Source organism: Hemibagrus wyckioides, linkage group LG11 (assembly GCF_019097595.1).
Source record: "Hemibagrus wyckioides isolate EC202008001 linkage group LG11, SWU_Hwy_1.0, whole genome shotgun sequence".
NCBI lineage: Eukaryota > Metazoa > Chordata > Actinopteri > Siluriformes > Bagridae > Hemibagrus > Hemibagrus wyckioides.
Genome location: NC_080720.1, coordinates 868,724 through 884,707, shown reverse-complemented (window position 1 = coordinate 884,707; position 15,984 = coordinate 868,724). Strand labels below are relative to the sequence as shown.

At 47.9% G+C, this 15,984-nt stretch overlaps 1 protein-coding gene across 2 annotated transcripts; it reads right to left on the bottom strand.

Annotated features, from left to right (window-relative positions):
• os9 (OS9 endoplasmic reticulum lectin) lies at window positions 1–15,104 on the bottom strand. Of its 2 annotated transcripts, XM_058403510.1 has the most exons (15): window positions 14,919–15,103; window positions 14,435–14,611; window positions 14,123–14,186; window positions 13,492–13,568; window positions 12,746–12,844; window positions 12,451–12,652; window positions 9,905–10,063; window positions 9,672–9,778; window positions 9,556–9,598; window positions 8,750–8,841; window positions 8,427–8,660; window positions 7,997–8,243; window positions 7,048–7,236; window positions 1,746–1,855; window positions 1–512 (listed from the first exon to the last, which is right to left on the bottom strand). In XM_058403510.1, exons 1-15 carry the CDS (start codon window positions 15,066–15,068, stop codon window positions 375–377), a joined length of 2,088 nt encoding a protein of 695 aa, XP_058259493.1. In that variant the 5' UTR covers window positions 15,069–15,103; the 3' UTR covers window positions 1–374. The 2 variants fall into 2 exon arrangements, with proteins under 2 accessions (XP_058259493.1, XP_058259494.1); XM_058403511.1 differs by lacking the exon at window positions 7,048–7,236 and having other exon boundaries at window positions 14,919–15,104.
• Window positions 15,105–15,984: the final 880 nt, after the last annotated feature.

The following is a 15,984-nucleotide window of genomic DNA, read 5'->3' as shown; positions in this document are numbered from 1 at the left end:
TGTTTAAAATGGACTTTATTTTCATTTCTCCAGGTTCCGTTTATCTCCAAGGTGAACATTCCAAATGGTGCATTTTATTATTATTATTATTTAAAGTGCATTAACAGCGTTCATCAAACCCTTGTGATTTATTTCCCTCAAATAAAAAAAACTGTCATGACGCATTGAGAGTTTGGTGTGTGAGACTTGAGCGGAAAAACTGAGGTGAATGAAAGAGGAGAGAAAGAGAGAGAGAATTGTTCACTGATGCTTTACAGAAATTCTCACTACAGTCCGAGTCATGGCTGTACAGCTGCTTCACAGTCCCATCACTGCGTTTGTGTACACACACACACACACACACACACACACACACACACACACAGTCCTGTGAATCAGAAATCGAGCTCGTCGGACTCTCCGGTTCCCGTAGGCTGACTCTCGTCCTGTTTCTCTCCCCAAACAAACCTGTAGTTGTTCTCCAGCTCCTGTTGCCGCTTCTGCTCTTTATATACTTCCTCTGTTCCTCCTGTCTGAAAACACACACACACACACACACACACACACACACACAGGGTGTAATAAGATACACCATCACAGAGCAGCTTTACAGAAAATACTGGTGCAGATTTCTATTTAGATCCCAACTCAACAGACTGAACAGGAATAACGAGCATTCCTGGGAAAATGGGCGGGAATTAAAACGGTCAGTAGTACAGGACCATGCACACTGGACACGTCTCACAAAGACCTCGGTCAACTTTTTTACTTTACTCACACCTAGCTCCTAGGCTTAATCTAAATACACTGATCAGCCATTACATTATGACCACCTAATATTGTGTTGGTCCTCCTTTTCCTGCTAAAACAGCCCTGACCCAACGAGGCATGGACTCCACTAGATCCCTGAAGGTGTGCTGTGGGATCTGGCACCAAGATGTTAGCAGCAGATCCTTTAAGTCCTGTAAGCTGCGAGGTGGAGCCTCCATGGATCGGACTTGTTTGTCCAGCACATCTGGGGAATTTGGAGGCCAAGTCAACACCTCGAACTAGTTGTTGCGGTCATTAAACCATTCCTGAACCATTTTTGCAACCCATTGGTGATGCTTTCAGTGGTACACAGGGGTCAGCATGGGTCAAACTGTCCTGCACTGTGTATTCTGACCCCTTTCTATCAGAACCTGCATTAACTTCTTCAGCAGTTTGATCAACAGTAGCTCGTCTGTTGGATCGGATCACACGGGCCAGCCTTCTCTCCCCACGTGCATCGATGAGCCTTGACCGCCCATGACCCTGTCTCCGGTTCACCACTGTTCCTTCCTTGGACCACTTTTGATAGATACTGACCACTGCAGACCGGGAACACCCCACAAGAGCTGCAGTTTTGGAGATGCTCTGATCCAGTGGTCTAGCCATCACAATTTGGCCCTTTTGGTCAAACTCACTCAAATCCTTACGCTTGTCCATTTTTCCTGCTTCTAACATCAACTTTGAGGACAAAATGTTCACCTGCTGCCTAATATATCCCCCCCACTAACAGGTGCCATGATGAGGAGATACTCAGTCTTATTCACTTCACCAGTCACTGGTCATAATGTTATGGCTGATCAGTATACATGTGCTGTTGAGAGACATCTCCTCTTCTCCTCCTTTTATTCTCTTCCTTTCAAAAATAACTTTGAATTGAAGGGTGGAGATACCAGTTACAGACTCAAAGGCTTTGCAGCAGAGAATGATACAGTGAGGTGTGTGTGTGTTTTCCATACCAGCAGGTTTATGAGTAGTTCTCTAAAAGATTTGGTATCCTCCTCACTAAGCCACTGGTCTCCCACTTCCTCCACTGATTTTCGGGTCAAAATCTTCACTTCTATCTTTCCTGAAAAGTAAAGAAAAAATTATAGGAAATGTTTGACTTGTCAACTCACTCACACACACACACACACACACACACACACACACACACACACACACAGAGTGAAGCAAAAGTGACGATACACAGTGCAGGTGAGAGCAAATGAGATGTGATATGATATGATGCATGAAAAAAATTAATAGGTGCTCATTAGAATATTAGGCCACACCCACCAGAAGCTCTCAAACCCCAAGCCGGTTGTAGGGGGTGAGGCGATAAGACAAAAATGTCATCACAACACTTCTGTGATGCGTTTCACTGTATAATGTGTTGGATTTAAAAATCTAAAGTATAAAGTGTTATTATGATGATTTTATTTACATTTTTGTCATTAAACATCAGAATCTGAATCAGACGAGTGTGTGTTTCACCACAAGCAAGCGGTTAGATTTACACAAAACACCTACGCTGAGGAAAATCCACCAGCAGCAGCAAGAAAAAACAAACACCAAACCACACAAAGGAGTCCTGAGCTTCCCAGAATTATACAGTGTTTTAATCAGCAAAGGGTTAGTGAGGAAGAAGGAAAGCGTGCACACACACACACTCACACACACACTCACACACACACTCACACACACACTCACACACACACTCACACACACACTCACACACACACTCACACACACACACACGCACACACACACACACGCACACACACACACACGCACACACACACACACACACTCACACACACACACACACACACACTCACACACACACACACTCACACACACACTCACTCACACACACACTCACTCACACACACACACACACACACACACACACACACACACACACACACACTCACACACACACACACTCACACACACACACACTCACACACACTCACACACACTCACACACACACACACACACTCACACACACTCACACACACTCACACACACTCACACACACTCACACACACTCACACTCACACACACTCACACACACTCACACTCACACTCACACACACTCACACACACTCACACACACTCACACACACTCACACTCACACACACACACACACACACACACACTCACACACACTCACACACTCACACACACACTCACACACACACTCACACACACACACACACACACACACACACACACACACACTCACACACACACTCACACACACACTCACACACACACACACACACACACACACACACTCACACACACACACTCACACACACTCACACACACACACACACTCACACACACACACTCACACACACACACTCACACACACTCACACACACTCACACACTCACACACACTCACACACACACACTCACACACACACACTCACACACACACTCACACACACACTCACACACACGCACACTCACTCACGCACACTCACTCACGAACACACTCACGAACACACTCACGAACACACACACACACTCACGCACACTCACGCACACTCACGCACACTCACGCACTCACTCACGCACACTCACGCACACTCACGAACACGCACACACACTCACACGCACACACACGCGCGCACACACACGCGCGCACACACACGCGCGCACACGCACGCACTCACTCGCGCGCACGCACACGCACGCACAGTCACGCACACACAGTCACGCACGCACACACAGTCACGCACGCACACACTCACGCGCACGCACACGCGCACACGCGCGCACTCACTCACGCGCACTCACTCACGCGCACTCACTCACGCGCACACACACTCACGAACACGCACACACACACGCGCACACACGCGCACACACACTCACGCGCACGCACTCACGCGCACGCACGCTCGCTCACTCGCACGCTCACTCGCACGCGCACCCACGCACACACACACACGCACGCACGCACTCACACACTCACACTCACACACACACACTCACACACACTCACGCACACTCACTCACACTCACTCACGCACACTCACGAACACACACACACACTCACGCACACACGCACACACACTCACGCACACTCACGCGCACGCAAACTCACGAACACGCACACACACTCACGCGCACACACACGCGCGCAAACTCACGAACACGCACACACACTCACGCGCGCGCACACGCGCGCACACACACGCGCGCGCACACACGCGCGCGCGCGCGCACGCACTCACTCGCGCGCACACACACGCGCGCACACGCACGCACGTACAGTCACGCACACACAGTCACGCACGCACACACAATCACGCACGCACACACACTCACGCGCACGCACACACACACGCGCGCACACACTCACTCACGCGCACTCACTCACGCGCACTCACTCACGCGCACTCACTCACGCGCACTCACTCACGCGCACTCACTCACGCGCACACTCGCGCACACTCGCGCACACTCGCGCACACTCACGAACACGCACACACACTCACGAACACGCACACACACACACACGCGCACACACGCGCACACACACACACTCACGCGCACGCACTCACGCGCACGCACTCACGCGCACGCACACACGCGCACGCACGCTTGCTCACTCGCACCCACGCACACTCACGCGCGCGCAGACACACTCACGCACACTCACGCACTCACTCACGCACACGCAAACTCACGCGCACGCACACTCACGCGCACGCAAACTCACGCGCACGCAAACTCACGAACACGCACACACACTCACGCGCACACACACGCGCACACACACGCGCGCACACACGCGCGCACACACGCGCGCACGCGCACGCACTCACTCGCGCGCACGCACACGCACGCACGCACAGTCACGCACGCACACACAGTCACGCAGGCACACACAATCACGCACGCACACACACTCACGCGCACGCACACTCACGCACACACGCGCGCACTCACTCAAGCGCACACCCATGCACACTCACTCACGCACACTCACGAACACGCACACACACTCACGAACGCGCACACACACGCGCACACACACGCGCACACACTCACACGCACGCACTCGCGCGCGCACGCACTCGCGCGCGCACGCACTCGCGCGCGCACGCTCGCTCACTCGCACGCTCACTCGCACGCGCACCCACGCACACTCACGCGCGCGCAGTAGCACACACACGCACGCACACACACGCACGCACGCACTCACACACTCACACTCACTCACACACTCACACTCACACACACACTCACACACGCACTCACGCACACTCACTCACGCACACTCACTCACGCACACTCACTCACGCACACTCACTCACGCACACTCACGCACACACACTCACGCACACTCACGCGCACGCAAACTCACGAACACGCACACACACTCACTCGCACACACACGCGCGCAAACTCACGAACACGCACACACACTCACGCGCACACACACGCGCGCGCACACACGCGCGCGCACACGCGCACGCACACGCGCTCGCACGCACTCACTCGCGCGCACACACACACGCGCGCACACGCACGCACGTACAGTCACGCACACACAGTCACGCACGCACACACACTCACGCGCACGCACACACACACGCGCGCACACTCACTCGCGCGCACTCACTCGCGCGTAATTAATCACTCACGCGCACTCACTCACGCGCACTCACTCACGCGCACACTCACGCAAACTCACGAACACGCACACACACTCACGAACACGCACACACACTCACGAACACGCACACACACACGCGCACACACACGCGCGCACACACTCACGCGCACACACTGACGCGCACGCACTCACGCGCACGCACACACGCGCACGCACGCTCGCTCACTCGCACGCTCACTCGCACGCGCACCCACGCACACTCACGCGCGCGCAGACACACGCACGCACACGCACGCACGCACACGCACGCACGCGCGCGCACACACACACACGCGCACACACGCACGCACGCACGCACACGCACGCACGCACTCAAGCGCACACCCATGCACACTCACTCGCACACGCACACACTCACACACACGCACACACTCACACACACGCACACTCACACTCACTCACGCGCACACTCGCACGCACGCACGCACGCGCACTCACAGACGCACACTCGCGCACACTCGCGCACACTCACGCACGCACTCACGCACACACTCGCGCGCACTCACACACACTCACACACACACTCGCACGCACACGCACGCACGCACACTCACTCACACACGCACACACACACGAACACGCACACTCACCCACACGCACACTCACACTCACGCGCGGACACACTCACATGCACACGCACACACTCACGCGCGCACTCGCGCACACACACACACTCACACACACACGCACACACTCACGCGCGCACTCGCGCGCACACACACACACTCACACACACACGCACGCACACACGCACGCACACACGCACGCACACACGCACGCACGCACACACACTCACACACGCACACACTCGTGCACACTCACGAACACACACACACACACTCGTGCACACTCACGAACACACACACACACACACACTCACGAACACACACACACTCACGCGCGCACACTCACGCGCACACTCACGCACACACTCACTCGCACGCACGCACACTCACACACACGCGCACACGCGCGCACGCTCTCACACGCACACACGCACGCTCACGCTCTCACACGCACACACACGCTCACGCACGCACGCACACACACTCATGCACACACACGCACGCACACACACGCTCACGCACGCACACACTCACACACGCACACTCACACGCTCACGCACACTCACGCACGCACACACTCGCGCACGCACACGCTCATGCACGCACACACTCACGCACACACTCATGCTCAGTCACGCACTCACAGTCACACTCATGCAAACATTCACATTCACACTCACGCACACAAACACTCACATTCACACCCACGCACACACACACACTCACGCACACACACACACTCGCTCACACTCACGCACACAAACACTCATGCACACGCACACACACACACAAACACTCATGCACACGCACGCACTCACATTCACACTCATGCACACTCACTCACACACACACTCGCTCACACTCACGCTCACTCACACACATACTCTAGCACACACACACACACACACTCACACACACACACTCACGCACACACACACACTCATGCACACACACACACTCATGCACACACACACACTCACATTCACACTCATGCACACTGCCTTGCGTCCTACCTTCGGCCTTGATGCCGGCTTTCTCGAGCTGCTCTTTGACCAGGTGGTGAATGTGCTGCCACTGGGGGTCACTCTCGCCCAGCTCTCGCACCCTCACACCCCCCTCACCTCCACCGGACACATCGTCTCCACCCACCTTATACTTAGTCACCCTGATCTTTACCTGCTCGCCATCACTGATCTCATGCTCTGAGGCAACACACACACACACACACAGGAGGGGGTGGGCATGTTACCCTGGCAACAATGGAACACTCACCACACCCGATTTTTGTACTTTATTCCCGGGTGCTGTATTACGATGTGAAGGCTTGACGATGAAGATGATGATGATGGTGTGTGAGAACAAAAAAAATCAAACAATAACAAGATAAGATATGATGTAACGTCGAGTGCAAAAGTATTGGCGCCCCATGGAAGGCTGAAATTATTCCATTAAAATATTAACCACCAAGGTTCAGAACATCCAGTTAAACTGTCCACAATAAAATATTTTAAAGCATAAATGTTAGAATTTCACATATATATATATAATGTATTTTTAAAAAATTATTATTATTATTTATTTATATTTTCCAGTCTCTTTTATTCAATTTCTTTTTTATTATTAAAAGTGATATTTTAAATTATTTTTTTAATTAGTCACAATCCATAAAAAAAAATAAAATTAATCTTTTACATTTTTTAAATTGTAAATGTAATTTTTTTTTGCTACTTTTCCAATGTTGCCATATTTTCGGGTTATTAAATTTTTTTTCTCAAATTATAAAACTTTAATTAGCTGATTGTTGTAGTGGGAGGCAACAACTTTGCACAAGTGTGTGTATGTGTGTGTGTGTGTGTGTGCGCGCATGTGCGTGTGTACACATGTAACACTGGGGTTATCTCTCTCTCTCTCTCTCTCACACACACACACACACACACACACACACACTGTGGATTTATTTACCTGGAGTCTTGGGGACGAGGCTGGGGTCACCTCTGGTGCCATCTTTTCCCCTCTCGTCTGGAGCGTGTGCGTTTTTGTGTGTGTGTGTTTGCGTGTCTGTGTGTGTATCTGTGTGTGATTCGCCGTCCTGTTCGGTTTTGTCCTCCAGACGATCCAGCAGTTTTCCCAGAGTGTTCTCTAAAGTCTGAGTGGCCTGAGAGCGATCAAACTCTCCTTTCAGACCCTCGTTCTCCAGCTCCTGCTGTGCCTGACACACACAAACACAGAGATACACACAGTTTATAGAAATTTACATACATAAATATAACTTGGTTGATTCTTTCTGAACACTGCCCTCTAGTTTAAATTGTGCAAACTGCAACAAAAATATTTTTTTATTGCTCTGAATCTCTATTTTGTTTTTTGATGATGATGATGAAGGCCTCAGTACCTCTTCTATGATGTTGTCAAACTCTTTCTGCATCTCCTCTTTAATCTGGACGATTTTGGACGCAGGCACCGAGAGGTCACCCATCTCCTCTTCAAACTCCTTTAGCAGTCGTTCATCTTCATCTCCTTCCTCCTCTTCCTTTTTCTTCTTCCCTCCCTCTCCCTCTTTCTCCTCCTCCTCCTCCTCCTCTGAGGACGCGTGGCTTCTCCCGTGTTTCCCCTGAGCTTTTTTATTCTGGAATCACACAGAGGGCAGAACAAAAGGAGATTTATTTTCAGTGTTAAGGTCAGTGAACTGCAGTGACCACCATGAGCAGCACTCACCTTCCTGTTACTGTCTCTGAGCTGCTGCATGAACTTCATCAGGTCTACAGGATCCGTCATGATCTTAAAGTTAAACTTCCCTTCTCTGAAGACTGCAATCACAAACACACTCGCTCATAAAACACTGAGAGATGAAATCTATGTGCTCATTTACATATTCATTGCTCATTTGCATACTACTTTACCTATGTATTAACTCAACGATGTACTTAGATATTTATTTACTTAATTTCTTACTGACATTTATTGGATAACTGTTCATTTACTAACTAACAATTACTAATATTTACTAACTGACAATTTCTTAATTACTACTTAATATGTAAATGTGCTCATTTGCATATTAACTGCCATATTTATTTCATTAACTCATTAATTTGCTTGCTTTCCTAATTACCAGCTTATTTGCTTTTTATATAACTAATTACTCTTTGTTTTATGGTACTTGCAAATGTATTCACTTCTTTAACGATTTATTTACTTGCTTTTTATTTAATTAAATACCTATTTGCTCACAGTTTATTTATTTACTTACGTATGTGCTCTCTTGTTTATTTACACATTATTTATTAATTTGTTAATTTATTAAAGAACACGTTGGACTTTTTATCCATTTCCAGTTACATGTTGTGTACACATCCCTGTGAAGGAGCTGTTGCTATGGAAACAATAAGGTTGCATTAATATAAACCTGCGCTACGGTCAGAGCCGCTGTTCCAGAGAATGAATCAACACCTTCTGACCAATCAAGAGTCCAGAACTCAGCAGTGCCGTGATGTAGAGTGTAATGAAGTGTGTTTTCTTACTGTCGTTATCATCAGGTTTGTTTTGCGCCGCTCCGTCAGACTCCTGCAAAAAAAAGGTTTTATTTTCATTTATTTCATTTTTATGATGTTGTATTTGTGTGTGTGTGTGTGTGTACCTGTACTTCAGTGGTTTCTTTCTTCTGTGGTTTGGTGACTCCATCCCAGAAATCTTTATCCTCCGCCTCCTCGCTCACTGACTCCTCCCCCTCCTCAACTACAGCATCTGTTCAGAAAGAGAAGGCACTGAACAAGCCCCGCCCCATACCCCAGACTGTCCAATGACTGCGTAGCAGCAGTTACTCTCCACACAGCAGTATTAAAACAGCATTAACTAAATCAACACACTGACCTTTGAACTCAGACTCTACATCAGGTGTAACGGTGGGCAATACAGACTCCTCCTCCATTACATCACTTCCTGTTTCCTCTCCGCTTTCATCTTTGGATAGAATCTGATCAAGCGTTCGGAGCTCTTCTGAGATCTGCTCCACTTTCCGCTTTGTGTCAGCTGAGGAGAGAGAGAGAGAGTGAGAGAGAGAGAGTGAGATAGGAGACTGATAGTGAGATAGGAGATAGGAGACAGAGTGAGATAGGAGACTGAGAGTGAGATAGGAGACTGAGAGTGAGATAGGAGATAGGAGACAGAGTGAGATAGGAGACTGAGAGTGAGATAGGAGATAGGAGACAGAGTGAGATAGGAGACTGAGAGTGAGATAGGAGACAGAGTGAGATAGGAGACTGAGAGTGAGATAGGAGACTGAGAGTGAGATAGGAGATAGGAGACAGAGTGAGATAGGAGATAGGAGACAGAGAGTGAGATAGCAGACTGAGAGTGAGATAGGAGACAGAGTGAGATAGGAGACAGAGTGAGATAGGAGATAGGAGACTGAGAGTGAGATAGGAGATAGGAGACTGAGAGTGAGACAGGAGACTGAGAGTGAGACAGGAGACTGAGAGTGAGATAGGAGATAGGAGACAGAGTGAGATAGGAGATAGGAGACAGAGTGAGATAGGAGATAGGAGACAGAGTGAGATAGGAGATAGGAGACAGAGTGAGATAGGAGACTGAGAGTGAGACAGGAGACTGAGAGTGAGATAGGAGATAGGAGACAGAGTGAGATAGGAGATAGGAGACAGAGTGAGATAGGAGATAGGAGACAGAGTGAGATAGGAGACAGAGAGTGAGATAGGAGACAGAGAGTGAGATAGGAGACAGAGAGTGAGATAGGAGACAGAGTGAGATAGGAGACAGAGTGAGGTAGGAGACAGAGAGTGAGATAGGAGACAGAGAGTGAGATAGGAGACTGAGAGTGAGATAGGAGATAGGAGACAGAGTGAGATAGGAGATAGGAGACAGAGTGAGATAGGAGACTGAGAGTGAGATAGGAGACAGAGAGTGAGATAGGAGATAGGAGACAGAGTGAGATAGGAGACTGAGAGTGAGATAGGAGACTGAGAGTGAGACAGGAGACAGAGTGAGATAGGAGATAGGAGAGAGTGAGATAGGAGATAGGAGACAGAGTGAGATAGGAGACAGGAGACAGAGTGAGATAGGAGACAGAGAGTGAGATAGGAGACAGAGAGTGAGATAGGAGACAGAGAGTGAGGTAGGAGACTGAGAGGGAGATAGGAGACTGAGAGGGAGATAGGAGACTGAGAGGGAGATAGGAGATAGGAGACTGAGAGTGAGATAGGAGACAGAGTGAGATAGGAGACAGAGTGAGATAGGAGACAGAGTGAGATAGGAGACAGAGAGTGAGATAGGAGATAGGAGACAGAGAGTGAGATAGGAGATAGGAGACAGAGTGAGATAGGAGATAGGAGACAGAGTGAGATAGGAGATAGGAGACAGAGTGAGATAGGAGACAGAGAGTGAGATAGGAGATAGGAGACAGAGTGAGATAGGAGATAGGAGACAGAGAGTGAGATAGGAGACAGAGAGTGAGATAGGAGACAGAGAGTGAGATAGGAGATAGGAGACAGAGTGAGATAGGAGATAGGAGACAGAGTGAGATAGGAGACAGAGAGTGAGATAGGAGACAGAGAGTGAGATAGGAGACAGAGAGTGAGATAGGAGATAGGAGACAGAGAGTGAGATAGGAGACTGAGAGTGAGATAGGAGACAGAGTGAGATAGGAGACAGAGAGTGAGATAGGAGATAGGAGACAGAGAGTGAGATAGGAGATAGGAGACAGAGTGAGATAGGAGACAGAGAGTGAGATAGGAGATAGGAGACAGAGAGTGAGATAGGAGATAGGAGACAGAGTGAGATAGGAGATAGGAGACAGAGTGTGAGATAGGAGATAGGAGACAGAGAGTGAGATAGGAGATAGGAGACAGAGTGAGATAGGAGATAGGAGACAGAGTGAGATAGGAGATAGGAGACAGAGTGAGATAGGAGATAGGAGACAGAGTGAGATAGGAGACAGAGTGAGATAGGAGATAGGAGACAGAGTGAGATAGGAGACAGAGTGAGATAGGAGACAGAGTGAGATAGGAGACAGAGTGAGATAGGAGACAGAGTGAGATAGGAGACAGAGTGAGATAGGAGAGTGTAAACATAAAATAAAGGGTGGAAAAAAGCAACAAGACAGGACAGTGAGACAGAAAGTAAAAAAAAGAGGCTGAGAAAGAGAAAAAAAGCGAGAGAGGAGAACAAACATGGACAAAGACAACGTAACAGACGAGAACAGATTTCTAAAAATAATCTGATCATTAGAATCCGAGCGAGGGAGGGAGGGGGATAGGGGGAGAGGAGGAGACTTTCTCTGACAGAAAATAGCAAAGTGTGAGACAAAGAGAGTGAGAAAAACGAGAGTGAGACAGGAGACTCTCCATCAGACAGAGACAGTGTCAGAGTGAGACAGGAGAGTGAGACAGGAGGCGTGTACTCACAGACTTGTGCTTTAACGTAGTCCATGTATTGCTGAGCGCTGAGGGCAGGCTGACACACGATGCCCTGCGGCTTGGCGGAGGAGGGGGGGTGCAGGAGCGGGTGCTGACAGGTTCGAGACGTGTGAACCGTCAGGACGTAGTGACACGACTGAGGCTCGTCCACACGGGAGATATAATCACTCGAACCCTCTTCACACACAAACTGAACACACACATATTAAATATTTATAAACACCTCAGAGGGTGTGTGTGTGTGTGTGTGTGTGTGTGTGTGTGTGTGTGTGTCGGTTCTCACCCTGACTTCAGACTCTCGTGGGTTTCCGTTAAGGTCGCATTTGGAGCCATTGACATACGTCTGACTGTGATACCGCTTCAGCTTGTGCTGTTTAGTGGCCTGGGCGAGAAGAGGAGAGTGAGATGGGAGAGTGAGACAGGAGAGTTATACGGGAGAGTAAGACAAAAGTAAGACTGAAGAGTAAGACAGGAGAGTGAGACTGGAAAGTGAGAGCAAAAGTGAGATACTTATATAGAGACTAAGATAGGAGTAAAGCAAGACATGAGCAAGGGAAAGAAGGAGATAGAAAGACAGGTGTTTAGCTAGACGGACAGCAAGACAGGAAGTAACACTGGAGTGAAACACAGACTGAGATGAGAGTGAGACAGGACAGGGAGACAGGAAGTAACACTGGAGTGAAACACAGACTGAGATGAGAGTGAGACAGGACAGGGAGACAGGAAGTAACACTGGAGTGAAACACAGACTGAGAGGAGAGTGAGACAGGACAGGGAGACAGGAAGTAACACTGGAGTGAAACACAGACTGAGAGGAGAGTGAGACAGGACAGGGAGACAGGAAGTAACACTGGAGTGAAACACAGACTGAGAGGAGAGTGAGACAGGACAGGGAGACAGGAAGTAACACTGGAGTGAAACACAGACTGAGAGGAGAGTGAGACAGGACAGGGAGACAGGAAGTAACACTGGAGTGAAACACAGACTGAGAGGAGAGTGAGACAGGACAGTAAATTAAAGTTGTCTCACCTTTGCCGTTTCATTGGTCCAGTCAAACTCTGACTCAAAATAACCCAGAAACAGCACATCACCTTTAATCTCTGAATCTACACACACACACACACACATACATTAAAGTAACATAATAATAATCTGACATCTCTACACTTTCACAAAATATCTGCATTTATGAATATTCATGAATGTGCTTATCAGAAACTTCCCTCTCACTCCTAACGTCCTCATATCACTAGTATCTGCCAACCTCGTTAACCAGTTAGCTAAGCGCTAGTAAATTAGCTCACACTGGTTAAGTGTATAATGCAATGTGACCATGACTACCACCATGTATCATGAATTCCATTAGCTAGTAACTTAGCTAGAAGTAGAGCCTTAGCATGCGGGTTCTGATAATTAGTCTGTAATAATTTGCATATTGAATGTGATTGGTTCAATAACTGAGTGACTTCACAAACAGAGCTCTTGTGCAGCCCCGCTCCTGAATCAGTTTCATACAGAAATGCAGAGAAAGAGCTTCTGGAAAAAAGGAACAAACAAATTTGACCCAAACACACACTTGGACCCAGGACTGAGGTTGTGTTTCTGGTTTAAAGATCACACTGTAGAGTTAAAGAGTGAATATTTTTTACACACGCTGCACCTTCCAGATGATACTGTCTGATGTGCTGTCCATAGCAGAACTCATACGTCCACCAGTCCTTAGTCTGCAGAGAGGAAAAGAAAGGGAACAGAGTCAGAACTTCAGGGTGACCAAAATAATCAATAACGACAATAACACACACACTTTATTGCCAAAAGTATTGGGACACCCCTCCAGATCATTGAGTTCAGGTGTTGTTTTTCAGGGGTTGTTTTTCAGGGGTTGGGCTCCGCCCCTTAGTTCCAGTGAAAGGAACTCTTAATGCTTCAGCTTCATACCAAGACATTTTGGACAATTGGGGGGGGGGTGCACCTTGGTGAGGCAGGGAGCAGAGTGCATGGGCTTCAGGAGCTCAGGGACGGCCGGGCCGCTGTAGCCCTGAGGGTCCGACTCAGGAGCCGGGTCTTGGTGGAACTTCACCGCCTGCGCAGGCAACCGACACTCATACAGCTGCTTGTATTTATTAGACACCAACATCACATCTTCCATCTGATGGAGGAGAAGAGACAGAAGAGAGGAAGTGATTAATAATAATAATAATAATAATAATAATAATAATAATAATAATAATAATAAAGCTGGCCTAGAGACACATTAATTAATTAACCCTTTAACAGAAAACAAACATTTTAAGATTTTTTAAAAAGATATATAAATATACATCTTAGAACACACACATCTTAGCATCCAATTTCAGCCATGCTAATCAGCTAATCTCTCCGCTAGCTAAGGATCAAAACATCTAGCTTACCTAGTTAGCATCCTGGCGTATTAGTTAGTCCGGGTTTGCACTCACCTGCCCTCTAATCACGGGGTCCGGGAGAATTTGAATGCCATATTTCATCTCATTTAGCTCCTCCAAATTCAGAAAAGCCGAGGCAGAGAAAAGACATATCAAAAATAAAACATACAATCCTCTCAAAAACCGGACCAAGGAAGCCGCCATATTGTGTATTTCCCTCGCATCGCAGACCAGCCGCTGTGTCCGTGGTCATGGAGGACTCTGATTGGACGAGGGCTCGGGAAAACGCCTCCTGATTGGATAAAGTACAATTCAATCAACTTTTGGCAAGATGTCATTGGGTGAGACTTTAAACAAGTCGTCCCACCAGCCACGACAAGGATTTAGATTGGACGATCATAGATTACTGTAATCATTGTGTCTTTTAATTAATTAATTCATTAATGCGGTAGGAAGAGTAAATTTATTGATCACCTTATTATAATTAACATTATGTCATCCTGCATTAGGGTTTGTTGTTGTCCACCATGTGACCAGTTCCATCACCTTTCTCCTGTGTCCATGAGAACAGACCTATCACACTGTTATTATCTGCTCAGGTTTACTACTATTCAGTATTCAGTATTCTATTATTAGGGACATTAAGTGAAATTCTAACACCAGATTTATTTATTGTAGTCCTGAAATCTTTTTATTCCACATTTCTGAAACTGTTACATTCAAAATAAAGAAATTATCGACAATTACCGTACTGTTTTCTCCATTTTGTTTGCTCATTTCATCTAACCAACAAGTTAAATGAATAATATATAGGAGCCATGTTTCTATCATCCACAAAGAAAACAATGGATTCAGTATTTTATCTGCTAACACAAGATAAATGCAGACTGATTTCTGAGAAGCTTTTCAGTTACATTGTACACTGATCAGCCCTAACACTGAGCACTGAGAGGTGAAATGAATAACACTAATGATCTCCTCATCATGGCCCCTGTTAGTGGGGGGGATATATTACGCAGCAAGTCAACATTTTGTCCTCAAAGTTGATGTTAGAAGCAGGAAAAATGGACAAGCGTAAGGATTTGAGTGAGTTTGACCAAAAGGGCCAAATTGTGATGGC